Here is a 25,267-nt window from a genome sequence, read left to right on the forward strand (position 1 = left end):
ACCAGTTGCAAGTCTGCACACATGTGGACCCACATGCGCAGTCAACCCACACACGCACACACACACGCACGCATGCACACGCACACGCATGCACGCACACAGACACACACACAGAGTTCAAGAAAGAGTGGTGTATTTTGGGGTGCATGCACTAGTTTAATATACATCACCCCATGGTACTGATTTCACCAATAAACCTAAAAACTGAAGAGCCCAAAGTCAGTATACAAGCAGAGTTAGGTGAATTAATAAATGCATGACAGTCCCAGTCTCTTCCCAACAAAGCAGTGAACCACATCACTGGGGCATTCTGTGCTCTGCAGTGTGAATAATCCTTATGCCATTCCTTCCACATCTCTAAGATAAAATGAAATTGGCACCTAAAGCCCACATGGGTTCATAGTGTGTCTAATACAGCTGATTGACAAATAAACCCATGAATGGAGAACCTCAGTTATGAAATATTGAAGACATGCCCTATACATTTACATTACTGTATCCTGAATGTGCAGCAGACTGATGTTTTCCCAAGCCATTCTAATCTGTTTCCAAACATCCGCCACATTTTTTTCCAAGACACTCAAAAAATTGAAAAGAACATTGCATTGGCTATAATGGCCAGAAAGCACTAGAACACTGAAGAAGTAAAAGAAGCGAAGAGGAGAGAGAAGAGAGAGAGAGATAGAGGGGGAGAGAGATGGAGAGAGAGAGTGAGTGAGAGAAGTAATGTCTTATGTGGGTGAGCGACGGAAACTGGAGTGATGTAGCCTGCCTAACTCAGCCACACACCACAAAACTGACGATCCAATGCAGAAGCAGCAAGCAGCACTAGCAGCCTCTGAATTATCTGCAGTAATTTGTTATTTTCTATCTGGCATTGAGAGGGAGATAAGGGTGCGCTGGGGGGCAGGCACTAGATTATTGGCCCGTGGAGTGTAATTGATTTTGGACTGGAGTTGGAGAGAGACGGAGAGGAGTAGACTCATGTCAAGTGAATTTGTTTTTATTATCTGTGCTGCACAGAATCAACACAGAAGAGGAAGAATGTTGTTAGAAATAACTCCTGTGCATAAATTATGATCGTGATTTTCATGGGCAAGACAAGTCTCCTTAACTGCTCTACAAGCACACACATAGATACGCAAATAAGCTGCAGTGTGTGCACAGCCACACTGATCTTCATAACTTTACATTTAGAGCTGTCATATCTTATGATGCATACCCAACAGGAAGACTACAGTGGTCATTTAAGATCATATGGAATGCCCCATGTAATGAGATGGTGATTTATGAACCTTTACTCACACACCTGCCCAGCTGATCAAGATATTTAGCATGTGCTCAGTTGGGACATGGACACACACATGCACATGCATGCACACACACACACACACACACACACACACACACACACAAAGACTGCAACAAATCATACATATACCAACAAGTGATTTTTTTTTTACCTTTTAACTTTTATCAAACACAAATGCACATCAGCTCAGTGATGCTGTCGGTCATTATAACCCTCCCACAGTCCTGTGCTTCAAATCACCTCAGTATGGGGCTCCATCTTAATAGACAATGTGGAAGAGAACCTTATATTGAGCTCTCAAATATTAAAATATGTGCACACACAGAGACAAACCTTCTCAAGGACACCAAACAAAGTTTCCAAACACTCATAAATATAATGCATCAGGTACCAAACACAAAGACAAATAAAAGTGAAAATGTCTCCCTTTAATACACCAGCATCATTTGTCATTCAGCAGTCCAGAAGTACAAAAAGCAGTAGTCATTTTGCAGTTTTAGAATGTACTGTAGCACACAAATACTAATCAGAAACAGTTCAGTACAAAATGTATTGTTCATCCAAAAAACAAAACACTAAACCGCATCAAAATCTCTAATATACATAATGACAGAACATTTGGTGAAAACATAAAATCTATATAATAAACATAAACCAGTTTCCTTTACCTGCATGCAAACAGGTGTTTAGGATCTGCGAGGCTGTCTGTGTGCCGCAGCAGCTGGTGACAGCTCATACACACAGGCTGCGTTCGGTCACGTGCCCCAGGCAGGAACACAAAGAGAGAATGGTTCGATCATGGGATTATTTATTTAAAAAAACAGAAAGACTCACTGTAGATAGGACTATGGTAGATAAATACACATTTGCAAACATGCCAAATAACTGAGGGCTGTTTATTTTATTTTTTTTACGACTAGTAGGATCAGCAACAGTGAGTTAGGCAATAAGGCAGCGCTAAAGAGACTGTGTATATATAATACTGTGGGGTATATGTTGACATTGAGGAGATGGGGAAAGCAAGAGGCAGAAATATGGTGGGAAGGCAGGGGAGGAAGGCAGAGAGAGACAGGCAGAGAGACAGGCAGAGAGAGACAGGCAGGGAGACAGCAAGAGAGAGAGAGAGAGAGTACTTGGCTGATCAGCCATGTGTTTATCAGTGCATTAATATGTATGAAGGTGCACCATGGCTGATGAAGGTTCTACAGAGAGCAGAACCATTGCGTGCTACCAGCCCACAAACACACATAGAGAAGAGTATATACTGAACCAGGGGACTTCCTGCAGAATGCACAGGCAGTCTGAACAACTAGATTAGGCTTTACTAAGGTCTTTTTTTTTTTTTTTTCCCAGAATCAATGCTGGTGACAGTGCACTGCCTGTGAACAAAGGCTCCTCATTTGCAGCCTGGGCTCCCTGGTGCACACACTTCCATGAGGATATGGGCAGGGGGACAGGAGAAACCAACAGAGTTGCTGCTGCAGCAATGAAAAGTTCTACACCTGCACTCCAAACACCTAATGCAGTCCAGGTGAGCTAGCAGCCCTGGGGCAGTGGTCTTCTGCTGCTGTCAGGAATCATTTACAGGTTTCAGTGGACAAACTCCCATGGGGCAACATGCTCTGGACCTGCATGTGAACACACACACACAAACACATACACACAAATCCTCTTTAATCCACTGGGTTCTATTTGTGTGTGATTTATAGGAAATAAATTTTGCAAAAGATATTGTAAGCAAAATATAACCAATCCCTTCCTCATAAAGCCTCTCCTGTTAGACTGGTATAAAATATGACAAGGGCTCTCCATATTAAAACATGACAGTGCTACTGTTCTTAGTAACGCTTGGCTCCATAATGGGCATGGTTACAACTCTATAAACACAACACACTTGGCAGTGTCAGGCCCTAATAAAACAAGGCAACCTATAAGGTGGATAGATATGGGTTTCTAATGCACTCTGTCCTACATAGCAACTCTGTGTGGTTCTGAATGACCTCCCCAGGCTACTTGTTTACCACTTATCGCTTCAATGCCAATTAACAGTGAGTGTGAATGTAGGACCCCCATTCGCTTGGCAGGGGGTGGATACAGACAGACCAAAAGCAATTAATCCCAGTCAGACTCTTTTCTTAACACAATTTGTTGCTCCACTGAATGCACTCGTAATGTCTGATTCTGCTTTGTGTGTGTGTGTCTTTGTACTTACCAGCAGAGCATGTGCATCCAACACTCTGCTCATTGCAGACAATCATTTCCCACCAATCAGCTCTCTTAAGATTAAGAGCTTTCCAACAACGTGTTGTTAATGTGTCACCGTGGCAACAATGACTGCATTAAATCACACCCCATCCCTTAATCAATAACCACTGCATAAACAAAGCAAAAAAATAGATCAAAGCCAAACAAGATAAAACACATAAGTTCTAATCACGGTGCACTGAAAGATCCTGTGAGGGTTCCACTGGAGGAGTGGCATATATTGATCCTGAAAAGCACTTTATGATGAATGCCACAGATACCTGCTGAGTGTGATGATACTGTCATGGCTGGGATGTCTGCGCTCATAAACCTAAAGGCTCATAAAGGGGAGAGCAAAAGAGTAGCTAAAATGCTGCTTGGGTTTATGTGCTGTCTTTGGGTTTAAACGGTCCACTTTAGCACCTGTGAACCAGCCACTAAATGGCTGTGATAGCACCTGCTCCAACCCCTGCACTACTTTGACATGCGCTTTGCTTCAACTCCTTCCCATGCTGCTTTTGACTACTGTGCTGCTTTGACTCCCACACCACTTTGACCCCCACATTGCTTCATCACCTACGCTGCTTCAGGACCTGCTCTGCTCCAGAACCTGCTCTGCTTCAGGACCAGCTCTGCTTTTATTCCAGTGCTGCTTCGATGCCTGTGCTGCTTCATGACCTTAACAGGCAGAATCTTCCAGGCTTATCTTTGTTCATGCCTGGGATTTATCTGGATAGATTTTCAAAAGGTTTGGCTTCGGTTCTCCCTACCCCTAGCCTTGACTTCAAGATAAGCTCTTTTGCATGTTTTCTTAAAACAGACACTGCACAGGAAGAAATTTTAATTAAAAAATGTTTAAGTTTTAATGATGGTCTCCTAATCAGTGTTAAATGTTGCCAAGTAGTTTCAAATACTACCAAAATGGTTTAAAAATGGTCCTCTCCTTACATTACCCCTTACTTCCAAAGACAGATATGTGAAGCACACCGAGGAGAATTTAGGTACTCACCAAATTGACAGATGTATCTGTTGCGAATCTTGCAGCGTTGGTCGTTCCAATTGAAAGCACTGGATGCTTGCAACTCTACACAATTCCCAAAGCTCATGTCAGAGAGAGAGAAGAGGGACACCCAATGGTCAAACACTAACACTACAGCTCCTTGGTATTATGGCCAATATAACCCAGTGTCTTAACCTTAGTCAATTACAACATATCTTCAAATTTCATCGTGTTGCAGCATCTCACCCATGATTGTCTGGCTGTCCAAAAGCAAAGCTAGTGAATGAAGGAGCCTCCCCTGTGTCCCAGCGGAATGAGTCTTTCACAAGTTTATAAGTCAGACCTGATTTATGAAGAAACAAGAACGCGTAGTTATTTAGGGCTCTAAACAAACGTTCAGATGAGCAAAAACCTTTGAAAAGGACAAAAGTATTCTATGGAGACTGTGAAAAGTGACCAAATAAAGTAGAGAATGCTGTATTGAACTGTGCTTTTACATTCTCATACATTGCTCTGAAATTCCCTTGCTGGTGGCTTTATTAAAAAGATCTGAAAAAAACTGCTCTGTTTCCTTACAATTTGATTCAAGCTAACTTCACCTGAGAATGTTTCACTTCTGCTTAGGAACATAAATATCTTTGCAAAGGAATGCCATACATGCAACTTGGACTGCTACTGTTTCTTTATGTATTTATTTATTTATTTACTCTCTCACATAACCTTAAGCAGATTAACACCAAAATGATTAACAGTTAGATATTAGATATTATTAGTTAGATATAATTCACACAAAACCTAAATGCTCAGCTGTTCAGCTAAAGTATGCTCACCTATCCAAAAGTTGCGGGTGTCAAAGTCAGGGTCGGTGACGTCATTGGAGCTCTCCAGCTGACTGAGGTAAAAGGCCATGATGTCCTGGACCTTCTGATTGGACACCTGAGCAAGAATGCCTCCTTTTTCCTGCAAGCAAAAACATACTTCCAGCCTTCATGTGTGTCAGAGAAAGCCCCTAATGCCTATTTCAGAGGGCTGACATAAACTAAGTGTACTGACACACATGCACACACACACACACACACACAGGAAATGTAAGTGTAGAGTCACAGGCATATGGACGATAAGATCCATCTGTTTGTAATCTTTCTCACCTGACAGCGCAGCTTGGCTGTGTAGTATGTCTCAGCTTCGGAGGATACCATAAAGCATTTGCCATCTATCTGCATGTCACAGTTATGGTAGGGAAAGCTCAGCTTCTCTACAGAACAGCAACAGAGGAGGCGTAAGCAAACAGCCTTCAAAGGCGAGGATTCATTCTGGCTCAGAGTTAAACTGGGAGAGGATCTGGTTGGCGCAGGAGGGATCAGTGAACGGGGGCAAATTAGAATACGGTCTCAGCCAAGGTGATAGTCAATGGCTTAGCAAATGAGCAAAGCCCCCAGTGAGAAATAACGGCAGGACGGCGTGACTGTTGGAGTGCTCACCTGCGCACTGAGCTCCGCCGTAACCCGCGTGACATAGGCAGGAGCACTCCTCACGCCTGTACCTCCCGTGCACACACCGCACGCTGCAGCGCACTGCAACACAAGTACAGGCCAGCGTCACCAAAAGATCACTCAGGCCCAAGGACGGAGGGGGGGTGGGGGGTGGCACACTCGCATGGACAGACAGACAAGGGTGGCCCCAGATGCTGCAAACCAGGACGGTCACCTTGGCAAAAGCGGCCTGTGAATGAGGGTGCGCAGTAACACTGGCATGAGGAGACATTCAGCTGCCCGTGTGGGCTGCAGCTCATCCGGCATGGGTTCCGTGGGGTCTCTGAAACCCCACACACACAAAACAGGGACGACGAGAAGAATCCAAAGCCAAGCACAGAAAAAGATGGGGTCTACCTTAAATGATGACAGGCTTCTTTATTACTAAACAAAATAAAAGAAACATTCTCCAAAGGCACCTAAAATGCAAGTTAAGAGTTATTTAACATTGCAATAAGTGAAGTAATAAGTCCTATTAATTATAAAGGCTGGGTGAACTTCATTAACTATAAATACCATGAAATAAATAGTCCATCTAATCCAATGATACCAAGACATTCTTATCTCAAAATGAATAAAGGCTGAACAAAAAGCATGAACAAAGATTATACTGACTAAAGACAACAAATTTTATAATGGCAGTTAAGGACAATTTTTATGAATAGAAGCTCAAGGAGGATAATGCAGGTTTAAATGTATCTAATGTACATTTTTCTTTCTTTTTGCTGAGCCTAGCATTGAATATTTTTGAACAAATTGAAATTTTGACTAAGCATTTTATGGTAGCCCACCACCTATTGGTCAGGAGCCTGCAGTGGGATCCACAGTGCTCTCACCACACAAGCCGCCGACGTGGTCCCAGAGGCGCAAGCAACCAGACATGGAGGAAGTACAGAGTGAACAGTAAGCTCCTGCTTTATAGGGTGCCACACGCCTGCCATTCACCTCCCAGTTTCCCCTGTACACGAAGAGCAAGAGGTCTGAGCCAGCTGCTTGTTTACCAAGACTATAACCAACCACCAGTGCTCAGCCTGAGCTGCTTCCAGACTTCAGTGCTACATACAAAGGTGATTTTTTGAGAAAAAAGGTCAGACGCTAAGATGGTGATGAAACGCAAGGTTTCAAGATACAAACGATTTATTTAAGTGCATAAATACATGGTTACACATGAATGGAGCAACAGCATGTGCACATGACATGACAAAATCACACATGGCAAACTGTAAACTCTCTTACCCAGGGGAGTATGCACAGATAAATAAGTCCCAGAGCCCTGCTCCAGTCCCACACACATGCAGGGCACAGCCCATGTGATTTGAGGTAGCCCACACCAGCTGATACCCAGGAAGACATAAGACATATTATGTTGTAATAGTTGTCAACACTCAGCAAAATCTTAGACTATCAGTTATATTTGTTAAGAAAATCTGCTGTTTGGTTTCTTCTGCTGTCCAAATCGGACAACTTACTTGCGTGTAATGCGTGCAGGTGCGATTGTTCCTGCACTGACCACTCTGGTAGTTGTAATCCTGACCCTCTTGGAACCAAGAGTTGATGATGTCAGTGTAGGAAGTGGCCCCGTGCGGAGACTGCTGGATGTTCCACCCAGCATGCTCCATCCTTTCTATTGATCCAACACCATCCTTTAAGCAAGTCTCTGCTCTTTGCTGAGCCAGCACTGCTAGCGTCTCACTCCACTCCTGAAACAAATGACAGATAAAAACAATTCACATACCCAGCAGAACACTTTAAATCATTTCTATAAAGAAATGCAACTACTGAGCCTTCACATTACTCAGTATTTGCAGGATGTATACAAGTGTTCCCCAAAAAGCCTAGGTTTGATGAAAAGGGATCACTAACTGCAACTAGGTTATTAAGAGGTTCTAAACTCTTTCCAGGGGGCAGGGGCCTTTGGGACAGCCTAAGTGGCTGGTGTGCACACAAGAATCTGGTAAGGCCTCATGGGTGAGGGTATAACACACATTTCATCTAACTGCCCCTTATGAGGAAGGCAGAGAAGGAACACATTTCATCTGCTACAGTGTGCAGCAACATGCACAGATTGGTCTCCAGATACATCTGGAAAGCTTAAATAAATCTAACATTGGGCTTTGTCAAAACACATAAAAGGCTGCAAGGTGACAATAGCTGGCTAATAAGACAAGTTTTCATCAATTCTGCAATGCCTAGATTAACTACACTGGGGAACAGCAGCCAAGCTAAGATAAGGTACAACAGCTGTGCTTTAAAAGTAAATTTGGTTGTAAGGAATAAATAACAAAATGATGTGGTAAGTGTCTGTATGAAATCTAGCCTCTTTGAGATTGTTCAAAACTGTAGATTCCGTTAGATAAATCAAACACTCAAACCCTTCTTATATTAGCTCACAGATGGTGATCTATGCTTCATGAAGAGCAACACTGAACTGTAAACTGAGGATGAACGTGAGGAGCCAAGAGGTGAGGGATTCCTCTTCTTGAGCTGAGGGGATCACAAGAGAGGTGGTGAAACTGGAGATGCTTGTGGTAAAGAACGACGGTGGTCAGGATGAGGCTACTGGGAACTATATCACAAGAGCAAATCTAAGATTGAACAGCTCAGGAGGAACATGTGATGAACAAACAGCAAACTTTGTATGATTTGGACAGCAGGACTCCTGGTTCCCCTACAGCTGCTGTCAGATCAATAGCCAGAACCTTTGAATGACAGGAAGTGTATGCTTCCACAAGGATCACATTATGCAATTTATGCTCACTGGCATATGACTTCTCCCCCTTTATCTTACTTCTTTACTTCATAACCTTATTCTAGTAAAGCCACAGGATGTGCCCATTTCTAAGTAATCCGCTTGACCTGATCTCCCCCTCTGACCCCCTCTGACAGCAGAGTGTCTATGTGGTCAAAAATACGACACGGTTGGGAAGTAGCAGCTACGCTTGGGCAGTACCACGTTCCCATGGTAATGGCTGTCACCACTCCAGAACCTAGCGTGAAATCAAGGGATGTTTCTGCAGATGTGGTTTCACAGCGGGCCCCCCAAGAAAGGGTCCCATTTCAGCCAACCCAAGATACAGACTGTGGAAGGCAGGGAGTGGAGAGAGGTGGAGAATACAGTTGGTGCTTACTGGCACAAATCAGCAGCCAAGTCATCCGAGCCATCCTGTTCCCACCCACGCTACAGAGAGAGCTATAGAGTGAGAGGAAACTCCTTTAGTGGCAGCCTGCCCCATCCTGCCATGTCTTTCCACACTGCCTCTCTGTGAAGTGTAGCGATACTGCCAGCTCTCGGGCACCCCACAGGCATCCTCAACAGAGACAGACCTCCTTACGGACCGACAGCGTGCATTTAGTTCTGCTCACAGTGGGAGAAAACACCTGCCTGTGTGTTAACAAATTAACAATCTATTTCCTACTCAAAGATATCGATACCAGACCAACGCATCTGACGTCTACTGTAGATGATAACGGGTGAATAAACACATTCTTTCCAAAAATAAATTGCATCTAAATGGACTGGTAGATAACTCAAAATTATTTTTAAACTGTTAACATAGTTTCTCCCGCACAATAAATAAGAGAGGCTGACTGTGGAAGCAAGAGTGTGGCTGAGCGTCATCTGCGGGACAGAGTGACTGTCAGGGTAAATCAGCGGCTAATTGACATTGGGTGCACCTGCGCCTAATCATGCGTAGCCTGCTTAAATGCTGGTTTTTCTTTCAGTTGACTGATTCCAGAGAGGACTCCCTCAGCAACGAGTGAGCTTATTTCCTGTATCAGATGACACACGGTCCAAGAAGTTATATACGATGGTGTCACATGGTTTATTTCTCTGGTTTTGTTTGTATTCCTGGTTCAGTAATAAATACTGCTCGCTCATACAATACTGCCCCTGTCCCTTCTTCCTGCGCAGCCAGTGCTACACTGATGATCTAAGAAATAACCAATTTGCAATTTAGCATGTTGCTGTACAAACCATTCCTTTATTATTATATAGTACAAATACACTGCATTGTAACAGGTAACATTTCTGTGATGTTGCAGACTAATTAGAAGTGATTGGTCCCTCTGGCCTTTTAAGTGAGTCAAACTCTGATATCCCCTTTAGAAAAGATTAACTACAATGTCACTTCACATGTCAGAATCTAAAAAAAGAAAATTTAATAAAACTGTTGTTTGATTAACTAGCTTGCCATATATGACATTATTTAAATATTAACTTTTCCACACTTTGTTTTTTAAGACTTATACAATAAGAATTGTTGCAAATTTCATGAAGATTTTTTTAATAATCTCAAGTATTCAGCCCCTTTACTTTGTAGAAGCACTTTGGCAATGATTACAGATTGGAGGTTTATTGGGTTTGCTTCAACCACTTTTGCCTTTGTGGATTAAGCTATTTTCTCCCATTCTTCCTCATAGATGCTTTCAAGGTCCTCTCACTACCTTCAGATTTAAAGATTTTCAAAGGGATTAACGTCTGACCTTTGCCTGAGCCACTCAAGGACCTGACCTCCATGGACCTGACTTGTGCAGCACCAATTTGTCTGTATGTTTCAGGACAGAGTCATGTACAATAGATGTACAAACCACCACCTCAGTCTGAGGTCATCTGCACTCTGGAACGTTTTTACAAACCTCTGTATTTGGCTCAGATCACCATTTCTTCTGTCCTTTTCAGCCGTCCAGTCCCTGCCACTGAGAAGCATACCCACATCATCTACCATCACCAGGATTTGCCTTATGGATAATATTAGGAATGAGTGGTACCTGGTGACAAAACACTTGCTAATCAGTCCAAGAAGTTTGTCTTCATGCTCTCAGGATCCTCTTTACATGCCATATGGCAAATTCTACGCAGGCTGTCAGATCCCTCAAGATTGCTAACCAGCTAGTCACTCGACCATATAATTGATGGACTACTGCAGAGATGGATGTCCTTCTGGCAGGTTCTTACATCTCTTGCATGGGCTCCATGATGCTCGGGCTTGCCGCTGGGTTCTTAGAGACCCCTGTGACCTCCCTCCCATTCTTGCCTAAAAGATGTGGTGATTCCAGCTTCCCTCATTTTACAGTGATGGAGCCTACCATGCTTCTGATAACTTTCAATGCTTCAGAAATTTTTAATTTTTTGATAATCTTCCGTAGATCTATCCCTTGACACAAGTCTTCTTCAGAAGTCTATAGGTTTCTTTGCAATTCAGGGCTTGTTATTTGGTCTGAGATACACTGTGAACTATGGGACCTTATTTAGGCAGGTCTCTGCCTTTCTAAATCAGGTCTAATTAATTGAATTTGCCACAGATGGATTGCAGTCAAGATCCAGAGACATCTCAAGGATGATTAAAGGAAACAGGATGCAAATGAGCTTAGTTTGGAGGGTCATACCAAATGGTGCAAATGTAAATTAGATATGTAAATTAGATATTTCATGGAGTTTTTTATACATTTGCAAAAATTCCTAAATTCCTTTTTAGGTCTAAGCTACACATGGAGAGGAACACAGAGAAGGACACACAACAAAGTCCCTTCTCTCTTTCAATATTCCATTTCCCACTCCAGGCAGATCTGAGGAAATAGCCTCGCGTTCATTATTTCTCAACTGAAGTTTGAAAGCGTAATCTTCCTCCTTACAAATACCCTCACTCTCTTCCATTCTCTCTCTATCTCTCTCTCACAAGCGCACACACTCACCTATATATGTACGTGTGTGTGTGTGTGTGTGTGTATGTATATATATATATATATGTATGTATGTGTATGTATGTGTGTGTGTGTGTGTGTGTATACAAATACACACTGCCCTCAACTCTTCTTTTCTCATTACACACTCCATCATTCCAAATGCTCTCAGTCTCCATTCACTTCAAGCACTATAAGAGGGGTCACTGGGAAAAAAAGGACCATCATTTGAGAAACTTTATGAAATTAGGGAATCTTATCTCTCTATGAAAGGAAGGCTTAGAGCTCCAGTGTGAGGCTCTAATCTCTTTACAGCCACAGACAGTCTGACTGCGCTTATGGATTCCTGCACAAATATTCCCGAACGATAATCACAAAGCTACCTCAGTCCAAAGCCTTTTCAAATTTATCACTAAAGCACTTTAATATCCCTCTTCAACTCCCCGGAAACTCCTTTGTGAGGCTTCGAAGAAATTACCTGAAATGCTGCAGGCTTGAATACAAAATGGAGACTGATGACGACACATCCACCACCTCATTATGCGTTATGATCCGTGCAAAGACTCAAACATGAAATACCAAGTGAAATTCAATGTGCTTGTGATGATATCATTATGTCTTATGCATGACACATCTATGCATTTGACTTTCTGAAAGGCTTTTCCTGTGTATGACTTTGTCTTTATTAAAGAAGACAGCAAGAGAAAAGTTATGCATCTACATTTGACAGTGATCTATTGACCAATAACAGTGAGTGTGTTCTTGAAAGGTGACATTTTGTTAACTGTTCCCTCTGTAACAAATGTAATTAAATCAAGCTGATTTAAGACATTGGCAATGTGACTGTGCAAAAAGGCACAGCTATTATCACTTTGGCACTGCAGAACATTAGAAATTAATGGTCCATTGAGTCTTCCACAGAGCTTGACAGTAAGGCATGCAAATAAAAATGCAACAGTCCTTGCTGGTGAATGGAGCAGATGTGGTTCATATACTATAGCTCAGCCTGTTGACATGAGCTGCCCACAAGGACTCAGTCACGGTGCTGGTCGTTTGTATTAACTCTGGCAAGCCCTTTCAGCCTGCAGAGGTCCATAAAGGCAGATCCACTGCAAAGGCTGAAATAGTGGAGAGTCTTCAGGATTAGCACTCCAGCCCACCCTTGCTACAACACCTGTGCTTATAGTTTCACTGTGCCTGTGCTAGCTGCCCACTGTGTAACACAGCACTGTTTATGATATAACTGTCTCAACACGAGATATGTATCACAAAAGGGGAACTTGTTGGATCAATTGCATTTTGAAATAAGAATAGCCTCTAAATGACCCCATCGCCTTTGGTGTCACATTACAAATGCCTACTAGGTGTTTCCAAAACGATCTGCTTCTCTCAGGAGTAACTGGAAATTTGTAGTGACAATAAGAATTCAAGGTCCTTCTTTTATAACTAACTGTGTTGTTTAAGCAGGTGATTAGTTTACAAACCGCATCCGACTCAGAGTTTGGCTGCTTCTTGGGAGGCCAGGGTGGGTAGACACTAACCACTTCAGGGGTCTCTGTGGCATGATTCATTAACCCACTGCCCTAATGACAAGGTTTGGCAGCAGCCCAAAAATTGAGGCAGGGGGAAAGAGATCATGGGAAAGAGAAGGGAGGAGTATGCCTGCCTGAGCTCTGGTTCAGGTGGGCTCAGTGCTGAATGGTTTTGTAAGGTGCTACAGTGACAAACTGTGAATGCACCATCAGAAAGCATCACACCAGAATGGTGTGAGCGCAGGTTTGAGAGCTAGCCCTCAGCTTTGTCTACCATGTGCACATGGCAAAAATATGTGGAGCTTAAATTAGCAAAAAAAATTAGTCAGTCAAACATAACAAAAGTTAACCAATGAAGAATAAACATCACCACCCAAATTATTAGAATGAAAAAAAGAAAAAAGGTTAACCTGAAATCCATGGAGGTTTAAAGAAACATTTTGGCAAATGAGGTCCTCAAAGGCTTACACATATATATATATATATATATATAACCTAGTACTTTAGATTCAAAAACAATTTTGGAAGAAAAATTCATGCAGTGGGGTGACCTTGAATTCTTCATTTTAGGATTTCATATTAGGCGAATTGTGCCAATGTAACAGTACATTAACAAAACCCTAACAAACAAAAGCAAACTTACCATTTTCTGCATGTTTGCAGCCATGGGGTTGACCCCACTGCGCAGTCTATTGTGTTGTGTAACAATTTGAAAATGCTCCTTCACGCCAAACCCTACAGAATAAAAGAAAACCCGCAATTATTCTACTCTCTTGGAGAGATCTCCATGGCGACCAAAGACACGTCGGAGGTGTGCAGGGTCAGGGTCAAATAGTTTGTGATGATGACAATTTTGATGAAAAAGTGCAGCCTGCAATCAGTGGAAAATTGCTTACATTAAACTGACGAACCTGTCGATGAACTACACTACTACGTTTATTATACTTAAATAGTTAGATATTAATAATTTTTATTTGTAATCTTCACTCGTTAACATATAAGCACATACACAGCTAAAAATGTGAGTTGTTTTATTTATGCTGTTAAAAATTAAATATTGTAGATTGAACAAGAAAAAACATTATTTTAGGTTTTCTCTTACTAGGCTATGCAGACAAACGACAAAACTGACGGAAATTAATTAGGGACTGGAAAAGGTAGCAGCAATCCAATATTTTAATAAAACAGCTCAGGTTAAAAATGCGTTTGAAGTTAGAATTCAAATGTTAAAAATTACTATCAGGCAGCAGGAACTGTGAAGTAGAATACTTTAGCACGAGGAAATCCATAGGCCTGTAAAAGCAAATTAAACATTTTGGCGAAACATCGCACCCAGTTGTGTGGTTGGCCTGTTGTAGTTAGGCTTTCTTCAGATGGAAATAGAGACAATATATATACTACAAAGGTTTTTTTCCCCTTTAAATGAAAGTACTCTTTATACATAATTACGTTTAGTGACTGAAGGTTTTTTTTTCTGTAACAGAACGGCTACATTTATAAGTACGCTAATTTCAACTCTGTTAAGACATAGCGAAACAAGGTTTTATTTCTTACTTTAAAAAAACTCTGTCTGATTAGGATGATAGCTTAGTCATTAAAGTTATCATACCACAGTCTGTGTCACAGATTCATTTCCAACACATGTTTATTGTTTTCCAACTCCGTTCTGATAAAACAAGCGTGTAAACCTTACCCTTTGCAGGTGGGTCCATGCTCACCCGTTTCGCGTTAAGTGTCCGGCTTGCATTAGTGTTAAGAACGGGGAGAATAATTATTATTATCGAGGTTAAACACGGGTCGACTTTCGAAGTTCTCATGACTATATATCTTAACCGTTCCGAAGAAATAGCACTTCAGCATAAAGTGTGACTACAGTTATCTCCCTCCCTCTCCCGTTTCCCAGCCCCCTCGCTCTTTCAACTTTAACAACGGTTAATTTCCATAGTTTCAGTCAACAGTTCATTCCTATTCGCAAAGTTCTTCATTGTGATGGTGCAATAGTAACATGAGGTAACATAAACATACTTTATTGTTGGTCTCCTCATTTGTTAAGGATATAGGCTACGCTGTGCTTTTTCACTAAAACTCAGTGATGACCTTATACTTCATTCACTGTAAACAGAGAGGAAGAAATATGTAATAAGCTTAATACAGTTTGGTCACAGTTTGGTCACAGTCCATTAAATCATTCGAGTTGAGAACACTTCAATAATATTAATCCCATACAGAAAGCAGAAAATATTTGCCAGCTTTGAGTGAAAATTACATGTCAGGACATTATGCGTTTGTAGGAAAGTGATATTAGTGAGAAAGTAGATATCGGTCCAGTCAAAATTGTGGATTATTTTTATACATGTTCAGCTACAGATGTCTTAGTGCCCAAGAATGTTCAAGCCAATTTACAGTGATCGTAGGGTTAAGGGTTTGACAGGGTTAAGGGTTAAGGGTTTGGAAGTATCTGACCTACTAGTTCCTTCTGCGTTATGTTTAATTTGCATTATCAATATCTCTGCACCCAGTGTCCTTGATTCATTTAGGAAACTGATGAATGTGAAGTGAAACAATTTTAGTACTTAAAAGTTCCAACACATCCAAACCTTTTTGTTCAGCAAAAAACTTGCATGAAATTGTATGAAGACAATGCATCTGGACAGATGACAAAAGAGGTTTCTGAGACATGCACATCAAATCCAATGTAAAATGCTTTAAGGAACAGCAAGTAAATATGGTTGTCTGAGCATCTCAATATAATATTTCAGAGCTAGCCTGATTTGCACCTTGAAGTGAGAGCCAAAGCTCTTATTCTGAAATCATATACAAAGAAGATCTCTTTGACATCACAGGAAGTCTTTCCTTTTGATTAATAGGTTGAATTATGCTTTTAAGATAAAATTACATGGCTCTTCCCAATAATTAGTTCGGATACACGTCTTCTGCGGGATTGATGATTTTGTATGAAGGGACAACAGCAACTTTTAGTTCTTGAGGCTTCCAGCATGAGTTCCAACATGGCTCCTGAAGAGAAAGGGATCCAGGAGGATCCTCTACTAACAACTCCGCTCTGGATCTTATTACAGCAGGAACCAAATGTCAGGTTTTATTACTGTTATAAATAATATGCATTCCTAAACAAATGCACTACTGTTGTCAATTATGTCACATGTAATGGATCACTCATTATACAATATTGGTCAAAAACAAATTACAAATAAATGGAGAAGGCACAAATAAAGTGTTAAAAACGTCTCATAACCCTTTTTCAACATCAGATCAGTAAAATCAGTTTGCATAACACCTACCATGGCTGAGAAAAGACCTCCCTGCAGAGGGCAGACTTTTCACACTGGGGCTTAACTTGCTCAGGTGGTCAGACTCATTGCATTCTTGTTTCTGAAGGCCAAAGTTCAAGGAAGTAATCTGTGTGAATGAGTAAAATACCAGCCACGCCAGGACCCCCCACTGCCACATTGTTTTACATAGACATAATTTTCTTCCACACCTAAAGAGGCTGCACAGATAATAATGAGAATTTTATTCCAGAATCAAATTATGTTTTCTGTGAAATATATTACCTTGAAGAATCGCACAGTTACGTCCTTACAACATTGCAGTTGAACCAGACCTACAGCAAGAAGCGAAGCTGATCGCACATCTCACGGAAAGTTCTCGAATTGCGAACTCTGCTTACCGCACGGGTGCAGAAAAAAAAAGGTGACATGTTATTTCGCCCATTAAAAGAGATCCATTATACTCATACATGCTGAGATGTTGACAAACGGATTTTATATTTCTTCAAGTTAACAAATAGGCTCCAGAACTGAGCGGCTTTTATGGGGATAGAATCTGGCATGTGCTTTCCAAAAAAAAAAAAAAAAAAAAAAAAAAAAAGGAAAAGAAGAAAAACATTAGCCTACGTTGCTGGGTTATAAAAATGTACCCTCAAGAAGGCCATCTCATTCTGATTGCTCTTAAAGCAGGCCCAAGCTCTCTGTATCGCGCTACGTTTATAGAGTTTCATGTTTTCGTTGAATTTTTAAAGTAGCGCTAAAAGCTGTCGACGTGTATCAAGATTCCACATTTTCTGATATATGATTCTGGCGGGTAGTCCTCAGCTTCGTGTCGTTTTTATTAGGAAAATGAAGCGTCCTTACATTGCGCTGCTGATAATATGTATCTGTCAGGCTCGCGATAGCCATGGTCAGGTGAGTGGACCTGGTGAGTTTTTAACAATTTGAAAAAAAGCTTCGCATTTTCGGTTTAGTAGGCATGTCAAGGCTGAAAGACCTAGGTGTTTATTCTGACGTTATTCTGTTTATTTTTGACGTTGTTCTAATTGGTCATTTTTGTAAAATACACAAACCAATCTCGAGTAAATAAATAGGTACTACTAGTAGCAGCATCAGTAGTTCATGTATTAATGCTTAGAAATCAACGACTGAATTGAAACACGAATTTACAAAATATAATATACTGACTAATATATTGACAACCAACAATATACAATATATGTGTGAATGAGTTACACTTTACATACACACATAAAATCTCTGAGGCAACTTGAACAAAAGTTCTAAATAAATAGAAAATATTAAAACCCATCTTATAATGTAAATGCATTCATGGGTCTTGTTATATTAATTATTGTTTTTATTCAGTTTTTATCAATGGAATATTAAGTTTATGGCTGTGGTTCGTCTTGATGTCTCTTTTCTGGAAGGCTGATTCTACAGAAAAATAAAACTATATGGGTATTCCCCGTTTAGAATTAAGAAATGTATGTTTGTTGGTGTGAAAAAGATTGTTCCTGATTACATCAAAACATAAAACTATACATTTGCTTGTGAAGACTGAACAAAGAAGCAAATGAACAGAAATATATTTCATACATGAAGATTCAATGATGTTTTGGCAGGCAAAATGTTTGCACAGATTAGGTGGTTAGGGGTCAAAGCCATGTACCTAACTTCATTCGTTTTGTGTGTGTGTGTGTGTGTGTGTACGTGAGAGAGAGAGAGAGAGAGAGAGAGAGAGAGAGAAAGAAAGAAAGAAAGAAAGAAAGAAAGTCAGGAGGAAGAGAAAGATGTAGTCAGCTAATCACTGTTATTTTCTACAGAAGTCTACACATGCTAAATGCATTATGACATCCACTGGCCTCAGATTACAATCATCTACTGAGTTTAGGAAGCTCTAGAAAGGCATGAAGGAACTGTAAGTGACTTCAGTTTTTCGTATTTGCAAGATGAGCTTTAGGAAATCCAATGTAAGGAATGTGCCCTCATATTTCTCTAGGGGCTGTGAAATCTTGGAACCTGATCGTGATTTTTGTCTTTCCAACTAGCCACATCTAATTCTAACTGGTCAACAAATGCATAATGATAGGTATGCTCTTATACAAACACCAAGTACTATTTCAATTGCCATGCTAATCTGTTGTGCTATCCTACAAATGTATCAGAGCCAAGTAAGTGTAAGTATGATGTTGTGCTGAAGGTCTAAAAAAGAGTATTGCCTAAATGCAAAAGTCTCTCACACTACTCCTGGCTACTGATGTTCCTCCACTCGCGGCACCGTAATCAACTAACTAGCTGTTTTCACAAGATGATCAAATATTTATTTTGCTTGCATAAAGCCTGTAAGTTGAAAACACTAATTGGGTTTGGGCTTTTTTTAAACATGAAAGAAGAAAAAAAGAAACAGGATTTAAGAAAAAAACATGGTAAACTTCCCCTCGGTGGCAGCCATTGAGAGGCAAGGAACCTTTTATGTTTGATTGGCTTGAAGGTTTCATGAAGAGGTCAATATTGACCTGTTCTACCTTAAATTACAGATTATCAGGGAAATAACATTTCCTTTTACATTACTGTGATGCAGCTGTATTCCAAGAGTGTAGTTCCAAGAACATTTGAAGTTGGCATCATCTATATCTCCCCCCGGAAAAAAAAAACTAATTATGCTTCTTACGTAATGTTATGTAATGTAGAAATATTTAAGACAATCTTGAAAGCATTCTGGACTTTACAGGTGCTCTGGTAAATCACTGCTGGTCCAGGGGAAACAAGTCCATGCCAGTCCTCCTTAAAGAATGTTGTAGCCTGCTAGAGACTGGCAGTTTAACATGGTCCTGACTGGTTCCAGCTTTGCAAAATCATTTATAGTCTCACATTCAGATAACTGGACATTGCAGTTAAAAGATAATTCAGGGAGGATTTAAAGCATAGTGTAGAACAAAGACTGCCTTCCAAGATCAGGACTGCCCACCTTTCTTTAAGCGTTTAGATTTCCTCCTTCTCTCCAAGCATGTTAAAGCCCTCATACACTCTGTTCATTCACCCTGTGAGTACAATTCAACCTTTCACTGCTTTGAGTTTCTACCTCCATTTACAGAGCAGCACCTCTTACAGGTGACGTCATGCATGTCAGTGAGGCAAAACACTGCATCTTTCACAACTGGGCAAGTTCCATAGAATGAAACACACAAGTTTTCCCCAGTTTTGTTATTGTCAAGTACAAGAACAAGACTAAGTGACACCAATCACGCATATCTGTAATTATAGGTGGAACTATGAGTGTTTTGAGGAGGTTTTTTTTCCTTTCTTTCTTATTAAATGCGACACCATGGCTAAAAATAATATCAGAAATTAAATGAAGAAATAGCTTTAACAGTTGTTGCTCATCAAATGGGGAAAAGAAATTCAAACTTCCTAATTCATCTGACAAACCTTCTATTTCATTAAGTCTACATTTTGGAAGGTTTTGGGAATTCGGGAATATGATGCTCCAAGACCCATTCCCTGTGTGTTATTCAACAGTGTCTATTTCTGCAGGAATGTCCTGGTACGCAGGAGCTGCAGAGTTCCCTCCGTCAAGCTCACAAACTACTGTCGGCACACGAGGCCTCGTACCTGCAAAGCCTCCGCTCTCTGAGGAAGAAGCTGAGCTCACTGCAGAGTGGTGCCACCCACGGCTCAGCCAGGCCCAGCAACGGTAGGGGCTGCCCATGGTTAGCAGCAGCAGGAGCAAACAGTCCAGTGGGGTGTGATGTGGAGGGGGTGGCGCTCCAAACACAGTGCGAGCGTCATCATGCGCTGCGTGTACACTTGCTCTGCACAAACACAGTCTTTGCCTTTGCACAGGTACCTGTACAAAACTGGAGGCTCCCATCAACGGCAGAAAGCTGGGAAAGGTTCTGCTGCCGGGTCATGAGGTTCACTTCCTGTGTGACCTGGGCTATGAGCTTGTGGGCTCTGAGACTCGGCAGTGTAAGGAGTCTCTCACCTGGAGCGGCCAGCAGCCAGTCTGCAAGGGTGTGTTGTAATACAAAATAGTATCACATACATTGCATGTCCCTCACATGTAGGCAGCCTAATGCAGGCTAAACACCCCATTATGTATCCATATGTTATACAAGGTGAACCTAAAATAAAAGAAAAATACATGATACTATTATAGGCGACTATTCCCACCTCCCGCCTCCTCTCTCTCTCTGTTCCCCACTTCACCTCACCACTCTTCTCTCACTCTGTCAACACCCTCCACCTCCCCTATCATTCTTTCACCCACCTCCCCCTACTCTCTTAATCTGCTGCCAAATCCCCCTCTTCTCTCACTCTGTCGCCCACCTCCTCCTCTCTCACTCTGTCGCCCACCTCCCCCTACTCTCTTAATCTGCTGCCGACATCCCCCTCTTCTCTCACTCTGTCACCCACCTCCTCCTCTCTCACTCTGTCGCCCACCTCCCCCTACTCTCTTAATCTGCTGCCAACATCCCCCTCCTCTCTCACTCTGTCGCCCACCTCCTCCTCTCTCACTCTGTCGCCCACCTCCTCCTCTCTCACTCTGTCGCCCACCTCCTCCTCTCTCTCTCTGTCGCCCACCTCCTCCTCTCTCTCTCTGTCGCCCACCTCCTCCTCTCTCACTCTGTCGCCCACCTCCTCCTCTCTCACTCTGTCGCCCACCTCCTCCTCTCTCACTCTGTCGCCCACCTCCTCCTCTCTCACTCTGTCGCCCACCTCCTCCTCTCTCTCTCTGTCGCCCACCTCCTCCTCTCTGTCACCCACCTCCCCATCCTGACACTTCGGCACCCTCATCACTCATCTTTTATCTGCTTTACCCATCACCCTACCTTCCCACTCTGCATGATCATTGTTTTTCTCTGTCTGAACTACTGTTTTACACCCCCATTTCTCCTTCAGGAAAATGAGTTTTCAATTTCACATGCATTTCAGCACGACTGAGTTGTGCTTGGCTTTTATACTTTAGGGTCCATCTCAATAGAATGTTTCACTTTGGCCCCTTACATTGTTTCACAGACCATTTAATTCTAGACAGCAAGCCAACATTTTGATTAGGCTTGACAAACGCTCCATCAGCAGCAGAGAAAGCTTTCTCTGAAACCACAGAGCATTGAGCATACTTAATCTTTGCATCAATAGTATAACGTTACACAGACATTTTCATTTTGGAGCTCACAGATGCTCTTTTTTTACAGAGCATGTTTGCATCTGGTTGGTTTTGGATTAATAGCTGAATCTCTCACTTTTTTCAGAATTAAATGAGTGTGCTTCCTCACCCTGTGCCAATGCGGGAACATGCACAGATGAGGTGAATGGATTCACATGTGCATGTGCCAAAGGTTGGGCTGGGCCCACCTGCCAATCCCCAACACCTACATGTACGTATATTCAGATGCTTGAAGAACCACTGCATTACATTTTATGTTAGTTCTGTCAGAACAACAGCAAAAATAAATAAATCAGGTTTTTTTTTTCTTGTTTGTTTTAAAGTAAACTGCAGCGAGAGAGACTGCATTTTGACTGTTCACTCCTAAAACTGTTCATAGTGCCACTGGAATATACACAGGTTTGCACACCGTGACCCACTGTACTGGGTCAAAAGGTTTTGATGAGACCCGATTTTAAACCAACTGATATGTAATCTGCAATCCACTGTTGCTAACTCTGTGGCTTATCTTCACCGCCAGCCTTACACAGAGCGAAGCTGTTTTCCTTTCAATTCCCTGATTCCCGATCTTCACATGCGCCATATGTGCATATATCAGTGCTGTGTATGCCACTGACAGCCCGCTGAATATAAACGTCTGCGTGCTCCCCTTCCGGACACCTCGCTCTCTTCCTCCAGTTTTTCTCACCATGACCAACATCTCAGCCGGAGCCGCGGCCACCACCTCGGATCCCGCAGCAAGTCCGTCTCGGTCCGTGCGACCATCCAAGTGCAGCCAGGTACAGAGCACCACCCACTGCACCTGTGAGGCAGGATACACCATTTCAGGCCAGGACACCAGCATCTGCACGGGTGAGGGCTATGCAGTAGATGGAGGAAATTAGAGCAAAACATCCCAGGCACTTGCATAGTTTGGGGGAAATGATGTTCTGTTTGCTCAGCAACAGAGAGCGCAAGATGCTTTTTAACTCCATGTGCATGTCCTTTTCGTATTTTTCAGACATTGATGAGTGTGAAGTGTTCCATAATGGACAGGCAGGCCGCTTGTGTTTGCACGCCTGTGTTAACACTCCTGGTGGCTATCGTTGCACGTGCCCCTCTGGCTACAACGTGACCCATGATGGCCGAAGCTGCAAAGGTGAGTCCCTGCGGACCGGAAATCTTTTTCCAGCCTTCGACCACAAGCATGCCGCTGTTAGCATCTCTGTGTCAGGTTATATGGAGTAGGATAAGGCCTGGATCCTTCCCACCCCCATCCCATTGTTCTTACTCATAGACATTGATGAATGCGCCACTCGGCAGAACAACTGCACCCGTGATCAACTGTGTGTTAACACTTATGGAAGCTTTCAGTGTGTTAAAGTTGAGTGCCCACGCTTCCGAGATGCAACTTACGTCAAGACCTCCCCCACGTAAGTATACGTTGTCACACATGTCAATGAAGGGCTCTCTGGTTGTCGGGTCCCTGTTTAAAAAGACTTCAAATGTGTTAGCATGCCAAATACTGCATACTTGATTAGCATAAAATGCAGTGATGATGAAGGTTTGAACAGATTTGAAACATTCATGCTACAATGTAACGGCTGTTTATGCTGCCGGTTGGCATGGTGCCAGGCGCTGTGAGCGGAACCCGTGCCCTGTGGACAATAAGGCCTGCCCACAGGCACCCAATGCCATCTCACACCACCACATGTCTGTGGTGTCCAACCTGTCGGCGCCGCGTGTTATGTTCCGGGTGTCGGCGGTGCGGGTGATGGGCGACGCTCTTCGTTTCGCGCTGCTCGGGGGACGCGCCCGCCGCCACTTTGCTGTGCAGCGCTCAGACCGGCAGACAGGCGAGCTCCTGCTGGTAAGCCCCGTGCAGGGTCCCGCCGTTCTCGATGTGGAGGTGGAAATGAGCGAGCTGGAAAGGAGGGCACTGCTGGGCCGTTACATCACCAAGATAACGGTCTTCGTCTCACAGTACGAGTTCTAGCCGGAGCTAACTTCCCGAGGGGTAAGGGGTGACAGAAGCATTAATGCATGCTTCCTGTATCAATGATTACAAGAATGTTTAGAAGACATATGATTGGACATTTCTTCTGTTCTTCTCAAATGGAAAACATTGTGTTCCACATACAGTTAGACTTCTAGCTTATATATGTCAAAGCATGTGTATTTATAAATGCTACACCAAAATTTCTAAACTTTCTTTTCTCCATCTACATTAGACTTTTGCCATTGTGGCAGGTCTCTGGCCCATACTCAAGTTTTCCTGTCATATGTGTAACCAAATAAAATGATGTTGCTTTGTGAGGAAAGCAACTCCAGTGGGTATTTAACCAGTGCCACCCAGCCATGGAAGGCTCTTGGTATAGCTGGGCCTCAGACATGAATCCCAGCAGCCCGGTCCATCTCTTCCCAGGAACAGATGGCACCATGTGGGATGTGGCGCAGTCGTATAAGCAGTATGTACAACTCTCGCTGAAAATAATATTGTGTGAGAGGAACCCTGACCCTGGGTTCTGTAGCACAGAGCATAAAAAACGAGCATTGGTATAGTTTGGCTGGATGTTCTCACTGACTGTATCTGCCTGAGCTTCATGACTGTATAGTTTGGCTGGATGTTCTCACTGACTGTATCTGCCATGAGCTTCAGTCACTGCTGCCAGCATTGAAATGAAAAAGAAGAGCTCTGTGAAAACATGTAAAATTGCAATGAACCTAGAAAAACAAACATTTGACAACTTTAGGTGAGGGTTGTGCTTTCTTAGATTACCAGTACATTTTCAACAAAAGGTCAATTTTAGAGGTAATTACACTTATCAAACCAAGCTGAACATTCGATTGCTTCAAATGTCAGTAATTATTGTATTACTATTGTATTATTGTATTACTGTAGTTGTATTACGCTTTTTGGTGTTATTTATTTTAAAGCATTATTTTCCTCTGTTCCTCAAAGTATGATTCTGAAAAAAATTCACAATAATAATCACCCAAATAAAGGTAACATTTTCTGTAACCTTAACAACGGCTGTTTTTAACGTGACTTTTTGATAAAGTCTGCTTAAAAACTCTGCGGGCACTCCTCGACTGGGAGAGAGCCTGAGCAGGTTCTGGGGAAGATATTAGGCACTGCACAAAGCGCTGCTTTTCTAGCCGTGAGGCAGCAAGCAGAGCCCTCAGTCAAAGAGGTACTGTGCTCATGTGTCCTGCCACTTACTGTGTATTTATACAGGGGACAGGGTTAAAGCTGCAGAGCTCTCTGGTATATTTAGATATCCAGTGAGATGTGATAAATCGTAGCCGTGTGTGGTACACATCCACTGCCCTCTCGCAGTAAATGTGTGTATGCGAAAGAGCGAATGCATTTACATGACGGAGACGTCCTGACCCAAAATAGCAAGATGTCTGAGGGAGGAGGTAAAAATGTTTCACTCCAGTGTCACATAACATCCCATAAAATACCCATCTGCCAAAGCCCATCCCCTCTGACCCATACCAAGCCGAACGGGAAAAGCAGAAA

The 25,267-nt window shown here is 42.3% G+C and overlaps 2 protein-coding genes across 9 annotated transcripts; one reads left to right on the plus strand and one right to left on the minus strand.

Moving 5' to 3' along the window:
- Window positions 1-1,740: 1,740 nt before the first annotated feature.
- LOC113570860 (C-type lectin domain family 18 member A-like) lies at window positions 1,741-15,143 on the minus strand. Of its 7 annotated transcripts, none has more exons than XR_014124348.1 (14): window positions 14,996-15,143; window positions 13,946-14,037; window positions 7,558-7,788; window positions 7,325-7,422; window positions 6,925-7,046; window positions 6,264-6,371; window positions 6,038-6,130; window positions 5,705-5,811; window positions 5,387-5,516; window positions 4,803-4,899; window positions 4,566-4,640; window positions 3,838-3,887; window positions 3,525-3,684; window positions 1,741-2,940 (listed from the first exon to the last, which is right to left on the minus strand). XR_014124348.1 is itself a non-coding variant. In XM_026999539.3 (12 exons), the coding sequence occupies exons 1-12, from the start codon at window positions 15,117-15,119 to the stop codon at window positions 2,883-2,885; spliced, it is 1,335 nt and encodes a 444-aa protein (XP_026855340.2). In that variant the 5' UTR covers window positions 15,120-15,143; the 3' UTR covers window positions 1,741-2,882. The 7 variants fall into 7 exon arrangements, 4 of the variants coding, with proteins under 4 accessions (XP_026855340.2, XP_026855341.2, XP_081572898.1 ...); XR_014124349.1 differs by having other exon boundaries at window positions 4,566-4,657; XR_014124347.1 differs by having other exon boundaries at window positions 3,525-3,887.
- Window positions 15,144-17,270: 2,127 nt separating this feature from the next.
- LOC113570861 (fibulin-7) lies at window positions 17,271-24,772 on the plus strand. Of its 2 annotated transcripts, none has more exons than XM_081716818.1 (8): window positions 17,271-17,504; window positions 20,112-20,286; window positions 20,436-20,606; window positions 21,848-21,973; window positions 22,441-22,614; window positions 22,763-22,900; window positions 23,039-23,174; window positions 23,377-24,772. In XM_081716818.1, the coding sequence occupies exons 1-8, from the start codon at window positions 17,391-17,393 to the stop codon at window positions 23,735-23,737; spliced, it is 1,395 nt and encodes a 464-aa protein (XP_081572944.1). In that variant the 5' UTR covers window positions 17,271-17,390; the 3' UTR covers window positions 23,738-24,772. The 2 variants fall into 2 exon arrangements, with proteins under 2 accessions (XP_081572944.1, XP_026855342.2); XM_026999541.3 differs by having other exon boundaries at window positions 20,127-20,286.
- The last annotated feature ends 495 nt before the right edge of the window (window positions 24,773-25,267 follow it).

Source organism: Electrophorus electricus, chromosome 6 (assembly GCF_041902795.1).
Source record: "Electrophorus electricus isolate QZ-2024a chromosome 6, ASM4190279v1, whole genome shotgun sequence".
Lineage (NCBI taxonomy): Eukaryota > Metazoa > Chordata > Actinopteri > Gymnotiformes > Gymnotidae > Electrophorus > Electrophorus electricus.

What these genes read in the sequence shown, in the direction of transcription:
- LOC113570860 (XM_081716772.1), bottom strand. Translation starts at nt 15,119, where the DNA reads ATGAGAACTTCGAAAGTCGACCCGTGTTTAACCTCGATAATAATAATT. An exon ending in CCTGCACGCATTACACGCAA is followed by an intron (nt 7,423 to 7,557) that starts GTAAGTTGTCCG and finishes CCTGGGTATCAG; the next exon opens with CTGGTGTGGGCTACCTCAAA. An exon ending in GGACAGCCAGACAATCATGG is followed by an intron (nt 4,641 to 4,802) that starts GTGAGATGCTGC and finishes GGAATTGTGTAG; the next exon opens with AGTTGCAAGCATCCAGTGCT.
- LOC113570861 (XM_081716818.1), top strand. Translation starts at nt 17,391, where the DNA reads ATGATTCTGGCGGGTAGTCCTCAGCTTCGTGTCGTTTTTATTAGGAAA. An exon ending in CCAATCCCCAACACCTACAT is followed by an intron (nt 21,974 to 22,440) that starts GTACGTATATTC and finishes CTCTTCCTCCAG; the next exon opens with TTTTTCTCACCATGACCAAC. An exon ending in TGATGGCCGAAGCTGCAAAG is followed by an intron (nt 22,901 to 23,038) that starts GTGAGTCCCTGC and finishes TCTTACTCATAG; the next exon opens with ACATTGATGAATGCGCCACT.